The sequence below is a fragment of the Ambystoma mexicanum genome, chromosome 2p (genome assembly GCF_040938575.1).
Source record: "Ambystoma mexicanum isolate Mex_15411 chromosome 2p, UKY_AmexF1_1, whole genome shotgun sequence".
NCBI classification, from domain to species: Eukaryota; Metazoa; Chordata; class Amphibia; order Caudata; family Ambystomatidae; genus Ambystoma; species Ambystoma mexicanum.
In genome coordinates, this window is record NC_090923.1 from 1169259143 (window position 1) to 1169279849 (window position 20707).

The 20707-nt window shown below is 47.2% G+C and overlaps 1 protein-coding gene across 4 annotated transcripts in view; it reads right to left on the bottom strand.

The window, feature by feature from the left end:
• FAM120C (family with sequence similarity 120 member C) overlaps nt 1-20707 on the bottom strand; it is a 1585006-nt gene that overhangs the window by 1076770 nt on the left and 487529 nt on the right. For 3 of the 4 annotated variants that reach the window (XM_069645311.1, XM_069645309.1, XM_069645310.1), the window contains exons 6-7: nt 13644-13726; nt 13359-13543 (exon numbers count right to left, since the gene is read on the bottom strand). In XM_069645311.1, the coding sequence (XP_069501412.1) occupies nt 13359-13543; nt 13644-13726 (268 nt within the window). Of the gene's footprint in view, nt 1-13229; nt 13544-13643; nt 13727-20707 lie in introns of all 4 variants that reach the window. The other variant, XM_069645308.1, reaches the window with a different exon arrangement.

Here is a 20707-nt window from a genome sequence, read left to right on the forward strand (position 1 = left end):
AGGACCAAAGTGAGGTGGAGGGACTACACAATGGAGTGGCTCATAAGCCACAATGGAGTATCTTACATGCATTCTCTAGGGGAGAAAACATTTTATAATTAATTTTATCACCAAGGATTCCCAGTCTGACGACAGGGAATATTCAAGCATCTGAATCTATGAAAGATCCAATGCTGGAGAAAAGTGGTTTAGTGAAAGACTTGGGGAAGGGAACCCGGAGACTTGAGGAACAGCAAGTGTTGTCTTGAGAACAAAGACAAGACCGTTTTCTTTTGAACTGTGTTGCTTGGAATTCAGGAAACGGAACCCAGACAACTGTGTGGAACTGTATTACCTTGAACGTGAGCATGGTGATTTTGGGACTTTTGGGGAGCATTCTTGAACTTGGGGGAAGAGGAGCTGAAAAGGAAGCCAAGAGCTGGAAGATGATAACTTTGTGTTAGTCACCATTTCTTTCATTATTGACATCCCTACACATTGTTCAGCTTTAGTTGTGAGGGCAAGAGTATGTTTTGGGTTTTGGACACAGACTGACTTAAGTTGAACTCAAACTCTCCTTTGTTTCATTCAGGTAGGGAAATCCCACCTTAGCACAGGCCAAGCCAAGTTAAGCCTTCTACCATCCTGGCATTTGATTTAATAAACCAATAAAAAGAAAAAGAAAGCATTTTATTCCGAATTGTGAATAGGATGTCTGTCTTGCTTCATGATGCCTTCACTGCTCACTCTCCTACCTTGATTGGGTTTTGGCTAACCGCTGTGTTTTTTCGGTTTACCATAAATAAAAATCTTCCGATAAGATGGATTTCTAAAATCCACCCTAATAGGATTCAACAGACAAGTACTTCCCAGCCAAGGTTCACATAATGGGCCTCATTAGAAGTTTGTTGGTCCGGAAACAATGGTGCCGGTAAGCTTGCCTGTACCGTTGTTTCTGGATCGACGAACTATGAGTTCTGCAAGCAGGAGCCTTTCTGCCCACCAGGTCTGACCTGGCGGGTGGATTAGCACCCACTCGCAGAATCTCAACGGATGCACCTGCACCATTTACAAATGGTGCATCCGTCCTCCCCATTGAGTGCAATGGGACTCAAATGGGAATGGGGAGGAATATTTTCCCGCGCCCTGGAATGGGCAATTACCGGGTCCGCCGGGGATCTAATGCCCCGGTAATTGCCCATTCCCGGGAGCCAGAAAATGCATGACTTCGGCAGCAGCCGTGCCAGTATTTATAATGAGGCCAATTGTAAAGAAGAGGAAGTGGGAGGAAGGGATACGTTTGAAGGTAGGGACTTTCTGGCATGGGGCGTCAATTTCACTCTATGGGCAAACTGATCTCTTCACAAAGAAGCACTAGGTACTGGTCTAGGTTTGGTGTCAATAAGTATGGGAACGGAGGATGTTGAGAAAACAGACTATCACATTCTGAGGAGCCAACATTTTGAAAGTGGTGATGTGAGTCACAGATTTTTCTGATGAGTCAGGCAATTTGGCTGTTTTGGAGCATTGCCCTTTTTTTTTTTTAACATGTATTCTTAAAACCTTTTTGAGGGATCCTCAGCAATGCCAATTGTTCTGTCTTCTGGCAAATCTCCAACCACTTAGCCCTTGAGGGATTCTCAGAGTAGCCAGTGGTGGTCTTAGCCTCTTTTGGGCGATCCTCGGATTTTACTCTGTACTTTTAGCCCCAAATTGAGGATACTTCCCAGTAATTGTTTTCGCCCTTATTTGCGGAATTTCAGGGATGTCTGCATTACTTTTAGCCCATGAAAGGGGAACCTCGGAGGCATCTCCAGTGCTGTCCCCTTAAGGAATATCTCGGGGCAAGCCTTGATAGTGCTAGGATCAATGCAACCCCTCCCTGATCCAGATCCCCCTGGGCAGAGGTCACATGGTGAATGTTTTTAGTAGTGAAAGTTTTAGTATGTTACTTACCTGTATTTTTTCATTAATAGGCGTTTGCTGAAGGACTAAATAAATAACTATTTTTATGCATGCTGTCTAACTTTGATTATAAAAAGTGCTTGATGTGTGCTTAACTGAAACCTTCACACTCTCCTAAGTATCAAGACTTGCTGTTCAGTCATACTACCCAGATAGAGTGTGGCAAGACGTTGTGTTTGCTTCGGTTCATCAGAATAGGGTGGTCTCTCAGACTCAGTCCACAGGGCAGATTGTGAAAATCCATCTTGACAAAGCCCATTAAACTCTTGATGTACAGAAACTCCCTAAAAGAGACAACATTTACTATCTGTAAAATGACATTGCACCTTAGTTATAAAAACTCCAGGACCTCAAAAGGCAAGGCACAAAGTTACTTAGCTGTAGCTCTTGTTCTCCAGCATGGCTCTTGCATGGATTCACGTGCTCATGAATACTCCCGGTCGTCACGCTGGAAATCCTCACTAAAAAGAAAGCCATTTAACTTTAAACTTAAACTGCTTGTCTAATCAATAGCCCATCAGTCTCTTTTGGGTCATAATGCCCCCAGTCAATAACACGCGTCCTAAACTCAACCGCTGGTGGACATCTTAAGATTTGGTAGTGCACGTAATGTGGCAGTATGAACCAAGAAGAGCAAGAGAGGGGAAGGAGGGCAGATTCTCAAGTGAATCCATGCATGACCATGAGGAGAACATGAGTTACAGGTAAGTAACTTGTGCCTTCTCCAGCGTGGGCCTTGCATGGATTCCCATGCTCATGAATACGATTACAAAGCAGTACATATACACAACCACGGATGGTGGCAAGGCTCACAGAAGCAATGCATTTATCCCTGGAACAGACTTACCTCAAACAAAGAGGTTGTGCAGCACCGCTTGGCTGACCCAGGCCTCCTCCCTGGAATCCCACAGAATTTCGTGAAGGTTTGGGTAGACCTCCACGTACAGCACTGCAGATGTCGAGCAGGGGAACAGGAGAGAAACAGTCATTGCTGCGATGTGTCTGGTTGAGTAGGCTCTCCGCCGGCCTAGAACCGGTCTGTTGGGCAGAAAATGGCAATGCCTGATAGAGCCGGAGATGCGCCTAGTGATGGAAACCTTAGACAGGGCCTTCCCATGCCCCATAGGTCCAAAATTGATGAACAGAAAATTTTTTCGAAAGTCTTTTGTGCGTGCCACATTGAACTTCAGGGCACAAGCGACATCCAGTGAATGCAATGCACCTTCAGCAGGCGAAGAAAGGTTTGCAAAGAAAACTAGTAGAACCAAAGGCTTGTTGAGATGACAGCTACTCCTCATTGATGAGGCCCAAAAGGCTGAAACATGTCTGGGGATGCTTGTGGTCTCGTGCAGAAGGGATGTGACCTAGCAGTTCGGGCTGGACTGCCCCTTTTGGGGTGGGACTAAGCCTGATTTGCATATGGTCTTTCCCCTTCTGTAATGGCTTGGAAGGCGAAGAACGATGGTCTGGAGGGTAGCACAGAGCAATGCCAGTGGTTAAGATTCATTCTAAACCTTCCAGCCATCACCTCTTTGTTTTTGCTTTGTTGAGATGACAGTCTGACAGAACCTTCGGCATGAAGGATGAGTTCGCAGAACCACTTAAATGGTATGGAAGGACAAATACAGATGCATACAGGAGAGGCCCTGTATCTCCCAGACCGGCCTGACCAAGGTGACTGCCACCATAAAAGCTGTCTTCCACAACAAACTTCAAAGGGGCACGATGCATTGGTTCAAACGGAGGCCCCATGAGCTTCAACAGTACCACGTTCAGCTCCCAAGCCGGGCGGGAGCTTTCACCAGTGGGAATGTCCTGAAGAGCCCTTGACCTCCTTAAACAGCCTGTACGACCACAGTGAGAGCTTGCAAGGAGCGAGTGTGTACCGGAATACGGCAGACAGGTGGACCTTGATAGCCGCATGGGCCAGACCAGCCTTGGCCAGTGAGAGCAGGTACGGGAGGAGCTGCTGCGCAGTAACGCGCAGCGGCACAATCTTGGAGACCAGTTCCACACTGTGAAGCACTTTGATTTGTGCCTGTAGCAAGCAAGCGTAGAGGGAGCCATGGCCTTGGTCAGTATCTTCTTGCATTCCAAAGGCAGTGAGTAGTATCCACATTCTAAGACTGCAGGAGCCAGGCTGTAAGGCTCGGCAATGCCGGTTCGTGGTGCAGGATTGATTCTCTTTCTCAAGAGGTGGTAAGGAAGTGGAGGCAGTTGGATGCCCTGAACCACCGACAAATGGAGAAGGTCCGAGTACCAGATCTGCCTCAGCCCCACCAGTGCAATGAGGATCATTTTACAGTGGCAACGTCCGAGAGTGCTGATTCCACATAGCAATAGTGGAATTCGAGGAAAGGCGTACAGGAAGAGACCCTCCCAGGGGAACGATAGGCATCCCCTAGACGACTCAGCAGAGGATATCTGCTGGCAAACCTCTGACACTTGGGAGTTGGCAGCTGTCGCAAAGAGGTCGATCTGAGGAAGACCCCACTCGCTAAAGAGGCGAGACATTTGTGTGTGTTGAAACTCCCGTTCGCGGCAGAACCGCAGCTCCCTGCTGAGAGAGTCCACAATGGTGTTCTTAACGCCTACCAGGTGAAATGGGATGAGAACCATGCGTTGAGGAATGGCTAAGTGCCATAGAGACTGGGATTCCAGGAAGAGAGCGAATGAGCGCTCCCCGCCCGGTTCCCTAGTGTAAAACAGGGTGGTGGTGTCCGCCAAGACATGCACCACTTTCCCTTGAAGCAGAGCATGTAAAAGCCTTTAAGGCCCAGAAGACTGCCTCAGGTTTCAGGACGTTTATGTGCAACTCCTTTTCCTCTGGGAGCCAGAGGCCTCTGGCGTGAGAATGCCATGTGTGGGGCCCCCTAAACCCCCAGAGAGGCGTCGGTCGAGACTGTAGCCAGGTACGGAGGATCTGAAAGGGGGCTCCCTGAGTGAGGTGCAACAAACTGAACACCATTGCAGGACTTTACGTATTGCCTGATTAAGGGCAATCTTGTCTGTTCATTTGCCAGTGACTTGCTGCCTCCTGACATCCAGAAATTCCTGGAGGGGTCTCATTTGAAGGCTGCACAAGGGGACCAGATGGATGCAGGAGGCCATCATCCCCAGCAGGTAATTGATTGCAACAGACGCTGTCGACAGCCGTTGGACTTTTCCCCAAGATGACCTTCACCTTCTCCTCTGAGGGATTTGCCAGACACGGGACTGTGTGGAGTCTGGCCCACAGGAACGGCGCATTCTGAGATGGCACTATGCAGGACTTCAGAGAGTTGATCAAAAATACTAGCGAGGAAAGAATTTGTATGGTCTCCGCTGTGCGCTGTGTTGCCAGCGTATGGGAGCGGGACAGGATGAGCCAATCATCCAGGTAAAGGTAGACATGGATACCCTTGCGGCACAGATGTGCTGCCACTGGGGCCAAGCATTTGGTGAACACCCTTGGAGCCGATTTCAGGTTGAAAGGAAGAGCCATGAATTGGTAATGTCACCCTTGGACAACAAAACTCAAGAACGTCCGGTGTTTGCGATGAAAGGGGAGGTGGACGTATGCATCCTCCAAATCGTGTCTCGCCAGAAAATCCCCTTTCTTCAGATGGTCAAGCGCGTGTTGCAACATGAACATGCTGAACTTTAAGAATTTGAGGAACTTGTTGTGGCGTTGCAAGCCTAACATTGGTTGCAACTCTACTGACTTTGTCCTTACCAGAAAGTATCTGCAGTACACACCGGAGCCCCGGGGGTGCTGAGGGGCTGGTCCCATAGCCCCTTTGCATAGCATGGCTTGAACATCCTGTCGGAGCGGGGCCATGTGAAGTTCCCGTAGTGCGAAAGAAGGAGTGCAGAGGCACTTGTCTTGAAATTCTAAAGCGTGTCCCTGATGAAAAAAACCTCTGGGAACCCATTTGTCTGTGGAGATCTTTTGCCACCGAACGATTAAGTTTGATAGTCCGGCTCCCACTGGGGTGTAGACGTGGTAGCGCGAGTCCTGTGCCCGTTCAGGCCTGTTTCGGCATCTGCGCCTTGAATGGGAGCGACAACAACACTGGCGGCACATAGAAGCCTCCTAGATAGTGGATCGGGAAGGCCGACGATAGGGGGTGGTGTAACCCTTGGATGATCTGGAGACTCTCCCCTTCAGTTAACGAAAAGTCTTCTCTGATGCAGGGTTCCCAGAGAGAGTGCCGTCTGTTTCAGTCTTGATGTCTTTAAGAGGGTCATCGACTGCTTTGCCAAACAGGTTATCCACATCGAACGGCATGTTGATTACTTCAGTTTGCACATCTGCACACATATTGGTGGCTTTTAGTCAACCCGGACGTCGGAGAGCCACACCATTACCCATCTGTTGGAAGCCAGAGTCCACTATGTCAAGAGCAACTATGATGGGGTGGTTGGACGCTACTTCACCTTTCTGGAATAGGGAAAAGGCTTGGAGGAAGTCAAGGATGGGCCCCATCTTGTACCACAGCTCCCATTTGTACCTTGACAAGATGGTGAGGGCTGCCTCGATGGTGGAAGCAGCTGTGGTGAAGATGTGCTTCCCTGCAGCATCGAGCTTCTTGGTCCGGAGTGTAAGTGAGGCATGGTAACACAAGTATGACACGGTCACGTACACTGTCCGTGTAAAAGTGTCTGTGGGGAAAGTGGGGTTTTGGAGGGAGGTGGTTGAGATGATATCCTACCCGGTAGGCTGGGGTCACTGTTGAGGAGTGAGGGGGGGGGGGGGGGTGGGGGTGGGGGGGTGGGGGGGGAGGTTGGGTACTGCATCTCGCCAGCAGGTGTCCCAACCCCACTCCCCAATGACTCCTCACCCAGGTGATCCTCCCGCACTGGTCCACGCACAGGGTCTGGATCCAAAGGTGATGGCCGTGCCTTGGCCACCTGAGAGATCTCTGGGGACTAGTAGGTGAGACACCCTTTGGTTTCTCACAGGAGGCACCATGGAGAGGGGTTGGAGGACCGCTTCCTGGTGGCAACCGATACCACCGAGTACAGAGAAGCTCGAGACCTGTGGCACCTGGGAGCCGAATCTGGAACCCAATATATCTTCTCCAACCGGTCACGCTTAGCAGACCTGTTATTTGGAGCCTTCATGACTGCCAAGCCATCGTCCCATAGGTCATCCAACAAAGGGTCTGATACAAATTGTTTCCTCAGCGGATTACCACTGCACAAAAAGGAAGCCCTTCTTCTCCAGGGATCGTAATTAAGATTCCCTAAGCAGGAGCTAAAACCAGCTCCTGGGTATCGGGCATGACCCAGCAGGCAGGAGTTCCCTCTGGGGAACCAGGGGCTAGAAACATAGCGCGCCACATATCTAACTTCAACATGAGATGTAAACTAACTGTCTCTTATGTATGATCCATTATGCTTTAAATATCTTCTAGATGTTTCTAATGCTTCTTCCAAACTACACAAAGTCAATGCCATATTTGTATCTTTGTATGGCACCTCTTGGCCTAGGAAGTCAAAAGTAGCTCCTGGTATTGAGTATCAAGCTAGCCAGACTGTCTTGGCTTAGAATCAAGAGCTAAATAGCTCCCAGCAATTTTGAACACTCTTTTCTTCTGAAGAATTTGGCATCTTTCGAGATGGAGTGGAAAGACAATTTTGCCTGGGGAACAGGCCCCGGCGGGCTCGAGATCTTGAGGTTCACCATCTGCGGGACCCGAGTCGTCAAACCTATCTGTGTGAGTACTAGTGGTGCCAGAGTGAACAGACTTCAGCCAGAGGGGGCAGGCCCCTCAGTTGCCCAGTGAAGCGGTGTCCGCTAGGGGTGCCACGGTATCAGTTTTATGACGGTACAATAACCTTCTTGCCAAATGACGGTATATCATGGTTATCGCGGTATAGCAGGTGGAGTTAACTAATCTTAACAAATATTTTCTAAAAGGTCATAAATTGTCAGATTTATCATCACAAACAAAACCATGCACCCAGGGCCAGAATTGGGCTTTTCAACATACTTTCCACTGAAATGCCACCCCCCTTGCTTGCACCAAACACAAACGCACGTGTGGAGAGGAGGGGGAGGTGGGGCCCTGCTGCGACTGGCAAAGCAAACTGAATAGCTTTTCTTAAGTGGTCATTTAGGCTTTTAGCTCCCCCACTGGCGAAGATGAACATGTTGCCATATTGATAATCTGCATGCCACAGATCAATGGAGTCTGATGGTAGTATACGCTTGTGCGCATACACGCACACACGCACACGCACTCTCTCTTTACGTTACAGCCTTTAGTTTACTTCTGGGCCAAAAGGTGTTCAGTAATCACGGACATGTTACCCTTTGGTATGGCAGCAGGCAATACCCACAGAGATGATTAAATTTCGCAATGTGACTTATTATATGCAAATTCAATGATAGAACCAGGGAAATCCACCATTGTCATATGTTTAGAAAACATTATCCATTATAAATATATAAACCCCAAAGCCGCCAACCCAAAGTCCCGGGAGGATAGCTCAGCGGCAAGGTGCGTGCCTTGGAAGCAAGACGACACAAAGCAACACAGGTTCGATCCCTGGGTCCGCGCTTAGAAACCTCTTGGTGTTTAAGCACGTTATAAATACGCAACTAAGACAAAAACAATTACGCAACAAAATAAACGAAACCAATTTCTTTAACAGCGCCTCGATGCCCTGGGGCTGTGTGAGCGCTTTAAAAAAAAAAATGTAAATAAAAAAAAGTAAACCCCTTTCCTTCTTGGCACTGTATTTATTCTTCCTATTGCTAACATGTTGATTTTGTGTCAGGCACGTGTGGTTTATGGAATGGCATTAAAAACTGCTCAAACAAACTACTTGGCAGACGGCACATCCAACAGTGCAAGACCAAGACTGTGCAGAACTTGCTTACTGCAGCCTTTCCAAATCAGATTAAAAAGCACACTTAACGGTATGAACGGTATACCGGTATAAACAATGCAACGGTTATTATTGTTCAATTAAGTGGTTCACGGTATCTTTAACGGTATACCGTAATACCGTTACAACCCTAGTGTCCGCTGATGCCAAGGTGGCTTTGGAGGCATCTTGGCTGGAACAGGCATAAGAGCAGTGGGCAGCCGCAGCAGAACCAGCCACCAGAGTGAGCAGGCTAGTTAGAATGGCCATGGACAAGTCCCTTGTTGCTGGTGCAGCCAGTAATGTCGGAGCAGGAACTGGTCTTGAGCCCTTTGCAGGGTTAAATGGATGAGAAGGTTCATCGGTCGGTAACCCCTCATGAGACATGGGCAGAATGGGGTCCGGTTCCTCCATGGAGCCCTTCCTGATCTGAATAAAAATCTTCAAGCAGATCCTCCTCAGAACTGGTGTAGATGGCTGGGGGCTTCCTGGGGGATCCCATAAGAGCCAGAGTAAAGAGGGACAGCCTTGGTAGGCCTGGAAGAGGATGACCAGAGCTGAAAGTTTGTCCCACCAGATTACAGCCCTTTGGGAAAGCAGCTATTACAGGATCCTAACAGGAGCTGTTGTCAACGGGATCATCGTAGTGACCCCTGATGGGGGTCCAAGAGGCAGAGAGACCCTGTGTGTGCTGATCATTGCAGAGGTAAAGGTGATGGTCGTCGACAAACCTTTCGGTGCAGCGGCCACTGACGGAAGACTTGATTTCGCTGACTTCACCTACGGGGTCATCAACGAGGTGATCTTGAACGGGACAACGGTCTTGATGGATGAAGCTGTCGGCAACGACACGACAACTGTGGAACCAGCGACTGGTACTTAGAAGATCTTTGCTTCAATGATCTGTGCTTGGACGACGAGCCCAGTGATTAACCCACCAGCTGGAAGGCAAACGGTCAATGAAGTCAGCGACCAACCCTTCTCAGAACCTGTTCCCACAGCTGTGGCAACAGTTGACGAGGAAGTCAATGGACCATGAGATTTCTCCTTTTTTTGCATCTTCACAGATTAAACATCCTCAAAGGTCCCGAACCTCTCCTTGCGAGAGGGAGTACGCCCAGTGGACCTGCCGGCCCTGGAATTGGCATGACTATGCCCGGAGGCCGCGTTGGAGGCCTTCCCTTCCTCAACCCATGCCACTAACCTCCGGTGGCGGTCCTGAGTTTTCAACTAAAAGGATTGACAGATGGAGCATCAGTTTGTGCCGTGGTCAGGAGCAAGACAGTAAATGCACTTCAGGTGCTGATCCTCGAAGATATTCTTAAGGCCGCAGGTTTCACAGGACCTCAAGAGGCTTTTCTTCATGGCATCCGCATGGTCAAGCTATCAAGGTTTAGGCACAAGCCTGGGCCTGTGGTGCCACAAGCAGAAGATCCAATGATAGATTGAAGATCTTCGCAGTGAATGTGTCCCCTCTACCGGTAGTTGCCGTGTGTGGGTTGATGGAGAGAGATTTCTTCAAAAAACTGCAAACAGCAAAAAACTAAATATGTTCGAAGGACCGAAGCACGAGAACTCCCAACACTAGAAACGTGCGGGACAATCTGAAGGTGGCCACCACGGATGGAGCTTAGCAGGACGTGTGTCATTGGCAGTATGAACCAAAGGACACTGATAGGGTGGGAATCCTTGGCAAAATGAAAGCAGTTTAGCTTTAAACGTAAACTGCTCTATAGCCTGACCGGGAATATTCATGAGCATGGATTCCCATGCAAAATCCCATGCTGGAGAACAATAGTTTTAAATATTACTGTGAATTTCTATGCCTTCTACCGTTCTATATCACTGTGATTAACTCCCAATATCCACTACAAAATAGGAAGTACAGTGCTTAAATGTACCTATATTTCTACTGGTTTTAAGGGATAGTATACTTTTCAAAAAAGCCTTTACTGCCTAGACTCATTTTAATAGCTTGCAGCAATTTTCTGTGCATTACCGAGGACTATATCACTGTTCTGTCCTAGTAAACTTCAGAAAGTGTACAGCATTTTACCAAAACTGTACTTGTCTTTTTCCACTGGTTTTAGGATCAAATCTTGTTTAGACCCGTTGCATGGAATTTCAGTGCACCAAAAAAATCAGAACAAAGTTAGTTTTCTCCCACTATCCAACAGTTTCCACAAATGTTCTATGTATGCAGTTTGTTGATATAATTATATTGGTCTTAGAATTTGTTGGCAGGGATGTTTAGTGGGAGAAAAGTCTGTGTTCACCAGATAAATGCCTCGTGAAGTGAAATCACCTGGAACCATTTAGACTAATTGTACCTTGATCCCAGCTTTCTCCCCTCCTAAAATGGGAACCAGACTGCTGTCACATTACCAAAATCTGTTTTGGACAACCCTGGTAATCAATTGAACCCCTCACTGGAGGACTCCAGAAAAACCTTCCTAACAATGATCAGAGAACAACCCCAAAGTGTCCCTATGCCTGGTTGTATGTAAAAGCACCTGCAACACTCTACAGTATTATTTGAAGATTATAAAGGTACAGAAAGGTCATCCACTACTGTAGCTCAGAATTTTCCCCACCAAGAGGTACTTGCAAATATGTGTGCCCTACTTCTGAACAAGCTGTGGAAGGACATGGAACTGTGGAGGACACGTTCTCACCAGTACCCAGACACTTTGCCTTAACGAAACTGGTCCCATGGCCAGTCTCATATCCTGCTTACCAGCAAGGTGCAGTGGTCTGTTTCTCCAAAGTTTAAGGTGACCTTCGGTTCAACACCTTTCTTCAGCATGGAGACGAGGAGAGTTTCCACCAACTTCAATTGAATTCCAGTGCAAATTGACAGGAACTCACCTGATGGAAATTTCCTAGACAGGGCAAGCAGGCTGTTAGGGTCCACTAAGAACTGTCTAATTCATTCAATGCATATCATATCAACCCTATGGTCAGTAACAGGCAGCAGAGGTTTGCAATGTTTTGGTAAACGATAAAAAGGAAAATAAACAACCCCTGTAGAAAGGAGAGATCAATGATCAAGAAGGCAGACAAAAAAAGGTGGGGAAAACCGGGAGAAAAAAAGGCTTTCCTGCTTTCAATCAGTAGGTGGAAACAAACAGGAATTATCGGCTAAGTACTGGTGATGCAAGGTCTTGGCGCACAGGGAAAACAGTTTTGGGTGCCCAGCACCTAATATATGAAGTGAAAGCATATTTTGAGGTTTCATGTCCTGCCTGAGCTGCAGGAATTCCCAACCACCCGGGAAGTAGTGAGAGCAGTACATTTCATTATTTTTGTAAATGCATAAGAGACAGAATTGCAGTACAAGAACACCAATGTTTCCGAATTCAAAAATAGCAGCACTTGTTAAAAAAACAAAACTTTTTGTACTGTTAACTAGAATGATTTAAACACTCTTATTACACATTCTAGCCTGGTATCCCTTTTGCAAACAGGATTCAGTCAAAACACAAACTGTCGCAGTTAATCATTATTTTTGTTATGGTGTGATCGAACAATTGAAATACTCTTAGTGGGGGATAGCATTAAAACATCAAGTGTCTCACTGCAGTTTCATTGGAAAACACATATCAAGATCTTACAAAAAAAATGTGAGTAATCAAATAGAAATTAGAGAAGAATGCACAATGTAAAGGCAGAGAAGTTTCATGGCATTCAAGCGAGCTATATTTGGTAACAATCGCATTAAAATGTACCTAATGGGAACTACATTAATCTTCACACAAAGAGCTAATGGGTGCAACCCTCATGGTGGGAGTGGGAAAAGCCTAAGCCATTATCGAATATATAAATTGGTTTTAGTGATTCAGGACATACAAACCGGTCTCAAAATGACTAACCATACTTTTACTTTTTTAATTTTAACTATTTTATAAAAAATGTTAAGTACATCTTTTGACATACTTTTTAAATTATGCGACGCCATGACAGACCACATCTCTTCATTAAGAAAAATATCTGCTTTTTCTTCATGCAATTTTGTATCGAAAACTGCCTGCGAGGAAACTATTGGGAAAGTATGAAGGAGCTTTTAAGGCCGCAAAATGGGTCCACGCAACCAAAGTAGAACATGAACTACAGGACTACTGAGTGGGGTTTACTGCTCTTTACCAATAACCAGAGGTGGGACGAGAACCTCTGCTCTTGCTAGAGATGCACAAGCTATTATCCTTTAAAAGGATAACAACAAAAAAGTATAAAAGGCGGAAAAGTGAAAAGGCACAAAATAAAAAATGTTTACTTGTAGCTTTTAACCCCCTCTCCAAAAATGTATCCCACTTTCAGCACTAGCATGGCCCTCTGGCTGACCAGCACCACCAATGAAGGCAGAAGGGAGCGCCAGGGACATTCTGAACACATGGAATGTGCTAGAACGGCTGGGGTAAGGTGCTTACTTGGAGTTGCCTCCGTTATGATCCTCATCATCCGATGAAGAGGTGGGAGAGGAGCCTGGCCCAGAAGGAGACGATTTGGAAGTCAAATGATTAGGAAACTTTGGGGCAGACGTATCGTAGGAGACTGACCAGTTCGTGAAGGGGGCCCCCTTCAGCATGGTTTCATCCGGGAAGGGGGAAAGATTTCCAAGGTGCTGGTGGTGGTGCTGCTGCTGGTGGTGGTGGTGGTGGTGAGGGGAGAAGAGGGAACCCGTCACAGGTCCAGGGGGGAAGGTGTGCTGGTACTGCAACTTCTGCGGCATCTGGTGAGAAAACTAAAGCAAAACAAAATAATGAACGGAATGACAGGACGCTTATACTCTATTACAGGTGCAAACCCCATCAGAAACAAGACAGTTATGAACTTCAACTTACCACTGGCTTTCCTGGATGCATCCCTCCCATCTGATTGGGCGGGAGGGGAGCAACTCCATACTGGGCGGGTCCAAATCCTGCAACTAACAAGACATGTTTTTATTTAAAAACATTGGCAGACAGTCCCATTACCTAAAACTTAATTCTTAGAACTTTATTGCAGAAAGTGCCTAGGACACAAAAGGACATGTAATCCTACTTCCCTTTCATATACATCTACCTCATAATCAACAAGACTATGGGCCTCATCACGAGTTTGGCGGTAACCCTTAAATCCGGTGGTCGCGCTATTACTGCCAAATTTAAGGGTCTGCCAAATCAGGGCTTTGGCGGATTTCTCCCCAGCTCTGAGCTGGGGGGAAATCTGCCGAAGATTCGCACTCATATCTCCGGTGGAAAATTCGCTGGCGGTATTAGCGCGAAAATTCCCCATTGAGCCCAATGGGGAATGGGGCATTCCCGAATGGGCTCAGTGGGGAATGGAGAAATCCATTACCGCCAAACCCGCGATCCGGTGCTAATAGCACCGGGGGGTTTGGTGGTAGGGCAGATTGCGCCGGCGTTACCGCAAAACTCGTGATGAGGCCCTATACCAGCACACCTGAGAAATACACAAAATGTTCTATAAGCAATATAACATTGTAACAAATCAAGTTTAAAAAAATGGTAATCCTCTATTTTGCATGAAAAAATTAAATAAAACTAATGAACTATTTAGAAGACCATGAAAATTAAAACTGAGACACACCATGGTAACTAACAGAAGGGCAACCATATAGCCTTCTTGGTGACTACTGTGAAAGTTTTTCAATTAATTTTTGCAGCAGTACCACACATGAAGGGGAAAGGGAGAGCTGTCAAGGATTATAAATCAAGCAACCTATGATGGAGAACCTGGACTACAAGTAACATTTCCTTCACAATCGTGGGAACGCCATTATTAATGAAGCATCTAAATTACATAGAAAGCGAAAGGGGGAAGCTCGGCCAGATTGTTAATCATAGCATGAGAGCCTGACACCAACTAAATCCCAGAAATTGTACCAAACATCAAATGGAAAAAGGTTTGTGGAGGAAAGGTAATTACTTCTAATCCAAGTTGTCAATCGTGGGAATCTGAATTAAATAGGTTTACCCATGTGCAGGTTTAGATTTTTTTATGCATTCCTCTGTTGAGGTCTTCAGAGAGACATTTGTGTGTGCAGCGCTTTCCATCAAGTTAATCCAAACTCACTTGTAGGCGTGCAACAGAAGTCTGGCTTCAATCTTTGGAGGAAAGCGTGCAGATCACACACACAAGATTGTCCATATAGTATGTACTGAAAATTATCACAAATGTGAATTTTCAGGCAGCTGGGGAAACTGGCTCAAAAAGACAAGCTGCAACTAAGTTTATTTACCCAAGCAAGGCAAAAGCACATGCACCGTTCCAAGTGCCACTGTCACTCCAGCCTCCCTTGCGTCATTAACCACCACACATCCAAGTTACCCTCAGTTTATCCCTAAACAGCACAACAGGGTAATTGAGGCATGGTGTATGCTCTAGGGGATGGTAAGGGGGGAGATGTGAAGGAAGTAGAGCAAGAACCAAGTACCTGAATCATCATGAAGGTCATTTTTCATTACCATCATCCTCTTTCCCAACTGGTTGGGATGAAACTACAAAGAAAGTGGAGGAAGCAGCACAAACCCAAATAAAAGGCTGCTTTGGGGGTAAAAAAGAAAAAAAAAAGAAAAATCCAAAAAAGAAGCATCCTCCCCTTAGAGTAAGATCCAAGGAATTGTGTTTAGTGAAAGAGAGGTGTAGCCTAAGTGACAGACTTTGTCATGCCACTTACCTTTCCTCATGGGACCTCACCTGGTATGCAGGCGCCTTGCTGGCGAGTATAACCGCATTGGAAATGGAAACAGGCTCACAGCGTCCTGACGGAGGCGAGAATTGGCACAGCCATGTTGGAGGTCCAGCACATGCATGGGTGACAGTGTTCGGTGCATGCGCATTGCGAGAAGAGATGCGGGTCGCCTCGGCCACCGTGGCTTGCGTTCCAAGCCTCCATCTACCTCAGCACTCCCTATCCAAGTAGGTTTAAGCATGTACACAATATGTCAACACAGTTCATTCAGACCGTGTTCTCGCACTTCGGTATTTTTAACAGTTTCCTTGTGAGCCCTTGCTCAGATCTGTCTGTGCCATGTCCCTCTGTGTTCTTGCCCTTCGCCAGTCTGCCTTGATCCTTTCTGTTTGGTTCCTCTACCTATTTTTACCTTTTCTTTGTCCTTCTTTGGCCTGCTGCCTTGTTTATCAGCCAGGTAGTCTGCAACCCATTTGTATCCAGTTATTTGCCTTCAGTGTGGTGCTGCTCCTTTTGCCCTCGAACTCCATCCTGGCGAAGCATCTGCATCGCCTAACATCTGAAAGGCGGTTCTCCAGTTCTTATACCTTGGATGTTGACAAGTTCAAGTGGCCTTCCCAGTCAGTCCTTCCACTGTCCCTGCAGCAAAGAAATCAGAACAGCCGCCCCATGGCGAGGGAAGTTGATTTAGGGCCTTCTGTTGGCTCAGGGAAGTGTTCAGTTAGTTTCCTGCTTCACATTCTCAGCACAATCACTACATCATTAGTCTGGCCTCCTCAACCCAGAAACCGCAAAGGAACGAAGGTATGCCCCAACAGCGCAACACCTTGCATGATAGATTGAGACACCCAAATCTTGGTCCAGATAGGGATGCAGTCCAAGAACTCTGGGACGAATTACAAGCCCTCAGTTTAGAAGTGGCTACTCTGGGGATTCCAAGATGGCCGCCATCCCGTGAGGATGCACATCTCCAGTGCTCCGTACAAATGAGAAGCAAAAGGAGTTAATTGCAGTCAAAAGAAACGAAAAGCGTGCCAAAATACAAAGTTCCAAAGTGGAATGAAGGGGGGGTAGAGAAGAACAGCAGTTCTGCAGCGACCACTGCTTCCAAACTGCGACATGAGTGGCAAGAGTGCAGAGAGGCAAACGCACCTGGGAGAACTTGGCGCGCAGTTGCTCTCCGAAACGGAAAGCAGGAATACGCGGCCCGCGCTAGCCATAGACCCCTGAGCAGACCAGGGGTGAATCTGCGGTGCGAATCAGATCCTCCGGATCACCACGAGCTCTGTGAAGACCGTTGGGTCTCCCTGCGGTATCGACGTGCAGTGGCAGAGCTTCGGCTAGGAGGTTGGGAACGGCCAGCGTGAGACACACAAAACACACCATAGCGCCCTGAGAAGCCTCAAAACTACTGGGCACCACTGATCACCGGAAAAAAAGTAATCAGAATATACAGCCGACTTTGAAAGGAGAGCGGACCCCCCCCCGTAACGAAACATCCGCACATGACCCTAGCAACACAGAGCGAGAGGTCGCCGGCACCCCAGTGTTAGGCAGAATCAGAAGATTAGGACTACAGGTATATACAATAAATCCCCTTTGGTATCAGTCTGTACCACACAGATTTAGTTGGTAGCTGTGGCTGAGCAGTCAGACTTATCTCAAGAGGGAGATGAGCAGTATTTAGGGTTTACACAATAGGGCTACAGTACTATGGAACAAGGAAACACTGACCAAAGCTTTGTATCAAAAAATATATATTTATTTTACACACTCTTAAATCAGCACACAAATCACTATCTTCAAAGCAAGTTAAAACAGTCAAGAAAAGTATACACAACTCCCTATTTAAATTGTAGACAAGTTTGAGCAAGAGTGAAAACTGAGAAAAAAGGCACAGTGCAAACTAAGCAGAAATGGCATTCTAACAATTTCTTCAGAGGGAGGGAAAGGACAAGTTATACAGGGTTAGACTAACAAACACACCAGCAACACTTCCCAATTGAATTGTGAACAAGTTAGGCAAGGCAATACTTTAGCATAAGCAATACTTTGGTGAAAACCGAGCAAAATGGCACTTTAGCAATATATAAAGGAGGAAGGAAAAGGTGGTTATAAGAGTTTAGGTGCACCAACACGTTTCTTGATGAAAAGCAATCTAGAGAAGGCAGTTGTAACAGATTTAGCCAGAGTCAATAGGCCTGTGCCACAGTCAGTGGAACAAGGGAAAGTGCCCAGGATCAAACGGTTCTAGTAGCTGCAGTCAATTCTTTGTTTAACGATTTGAAAAAGTGGTTGCAGAAGGTGAAAAGACAATGTTAAGACGATAGGGGCGGCCAACTCAGAAGGTAAGTAAAGGATTTAAAACACCTTTAGCAGTACCCAACGAAACGGGAGGCCTGGTGGATCAATGTACCTTAGACGTGGAAAAGGCTCCTGCGGTGGCAGTAGTTCCTGGCAGTTCCTGCAGTTCGGGAGATCCAGCAGAGGAAGAGAGGCTCTCTTCGTGGAGGAAGGTTCGAGTTACTGCACTGCCCACGGATGAAGCCAGCCACTGTGATGCCAAAACGGAATAAAAAGGTACGCTCCTTTAAATCGCGGTCGTGGTGGACGGATGCCTGGCTATCCGGTCTCCGAGCGCTTGGCATTGGCGATTCGACCAAGGGAGGTCCTATTAGGCGATTGGCGAACTGGTTGGCCCCACCAGCTCAAGGGAAGAAGGCTCTTGCAGGTGAAGATCTTCTCTTGTCGTTGGAGAAAAGTGGTGAGGATCTGCAGCTGGGCTTCACTGGTGGTTCAGTTGTTGCAGAGGTCTTCAGCTTCTCTCCTCTTTGGGTTTCTTAGTTCCAGTGGCGACGTCTTGTCCTCCAGTCCTCAGAGCCCTGCTTTTATGCAGAAACCCCCCCCCCCGCCCCATTCATACAGCGTACCATTCATACAGCGTAGCTGTCACTCACAGCGGGGTGGTTATCCTGGCGGGATAAGCCCCCCAGCCTATCAGGGCAGAGTGCGACTTGGGTAACCCTGTCCAGGGTGCCTATTCCCCCTCCCACACATCCTGTCTACCCCAGACTCAGTGGCGCCGAGAGTGTGCAGAAGCCCGCCGAAAGGACGAACAAAGGATCCCCGACCTGGGTTAGGATTTCAGAGAAAGACACGAGAAAGAAATATTATTAAAGATCTGGCAATAAAAACCTACCGGAGTAAAGTTAATAAAATAAACCGGCGGTATATTAGAGGCTGTCAGTAAAAGTGGTAGCCTCGAACAATGGGAAAATCCCATAAGAAAATATTTGCGGTCGAATATTTACGGTAGTAACAACTGCCACCAGCCAGAAATTGTAGAGAGGGACTGGACGGTACCCTCTCGAAAATGAACACCAGGGAAAAACTATTAACCCTTTCCAGTACTTCCATAGTAGGATGGGTTGTACTGGTTTTGTTCATAAAGAGTGACTAGTAAAGTCAATGGGGGCTTTACATGCCCTGGGAGACAGTAGTTAGTCCCAGGGTATGGAGTCTATGTTTGGGAGTCACCGTGACACCCCTGTGTTACTGCGCTGAGGTTGCTGTGTAACACATGTAAAAAGATGATTCCTATGAGGGTGAGAACAACCCCATAGACCATAAGCACAAAAACAGCCTCAAAAACACATCAGCAATCTGTCTAAGAGTGGGAAAGAGTCTCACTCAGCAGGAGAAAAAAAAAAAAACTTAAAATCTAGCATAGCATCTGGGGGACTCTATAGGTAAGGGAAATTAGTCTTGGAAGCGAATTCTCCCTAACACCCAGGACGCACAACGGTGCCGTGAGACAGCCAGAACAAGAGGTAAGTGGAAGCCTGCCGATCTCTGTAGTACTAACTGGGCTTAAGTACGTAGAGCGGGCTTAAGGACAGCGCGCTTAGGAACACCAGGCATGGAGTCCCAACACACCCAGGGAAGGAAGGAAGGTAGGTAGGTAGCCCTCCATCCCGCTACATAAACACAACTGTGGGCATATAACTGTACACTGGGATCTTCAGACATTTGGGAAAGTGCAACACAAAGACAAACACCCCCCCATCCCACGGCCCAACTGCGGCGCCGGGGAATGCTAAGGCAACAGAATACTGACGCTATTGTTCTGCTGCGAGTCACGAGCTGGCAAGCAGCTTCCACCGAGGGGGAGCATCGTGAAACCAAAAGTCCCGCCCGGAAGCCCCACCAAACAACTGTAAGGCCACACCAAAAGGGGGGCATAACAAAGGCAACGAGGCACAGTTAACCCATACATTTAATAAGGCTACCCACCGTAGTGACCACCTTACTCCTAGTCCATAGTCCCCTTGCCTCCATACTTATGGGACATTCCTCCGTCCTGTGGGACGGGACGAAGTTCTTTGTAAAAAGCATCACATTTCTTAAAAAATGTGTCCTTCCTCTCTTTTTAAGCGGGTAACCGCACGTGGCCGTAAGCCCCCCCTCCTTAGCTCCGCCCAGCGCATCGGCCATCAGACCTTTAAGCAATAATAGAGGAACCTTATTAGAGGGGACGGCGGACGTATGGAGGAAAGGGGACAATGGACTAGGAGTAAGGTGGTTACTACGGTGCGTAACCTTATTATACTCCTACGTCCCGTCCCCTTTCCTCCATACTTAGGGGAGATTCCAAAGCACTCCTCAAGAACTACGGGTGTATGGAAACCCCCTACTGAAAAAGGTTTTTCAGCATAGCCTGGCCAAACTGAGCATCAGATCTGGAGCTCAGGTCCAAACAGTAATGTTTACAAAAAGCTGATGCGGAGGCCCAAGTAGCCAGCCGCTTTCGCGATGGTCTCCCAGGGGACATACTTTTGAAAGTCAGTAGCAGCTGCCTTGCCCCTTCAAGATGTGCATGAATCCCTTTAGGAGGCTGGAGACCCTGAACAGTGTAAGACTCCGTAACACAGGCAGCAATCCATCTGGAGATAGTCACTTGGGAGGCCTGATTACCTTGCGGATTACCAAAGGTCACCTATATTTGAGAAGAAATCCTCAAATTCAGAGTTCTGTCCAGATAGAATTTAAGAGATCTAACAACATTCAGGCAATGCAAAACCCTCTCAGCTTCCGAAGCCGGGTTTGGAAAGAAGTAAGGCAGGGAGATGGACTGATGTAGATGGAAATCAGAAACCACCTTTGGTAGGAAAGAAGGATTTGTCCTAATAACAAATCCTTGTGGAAAACCAA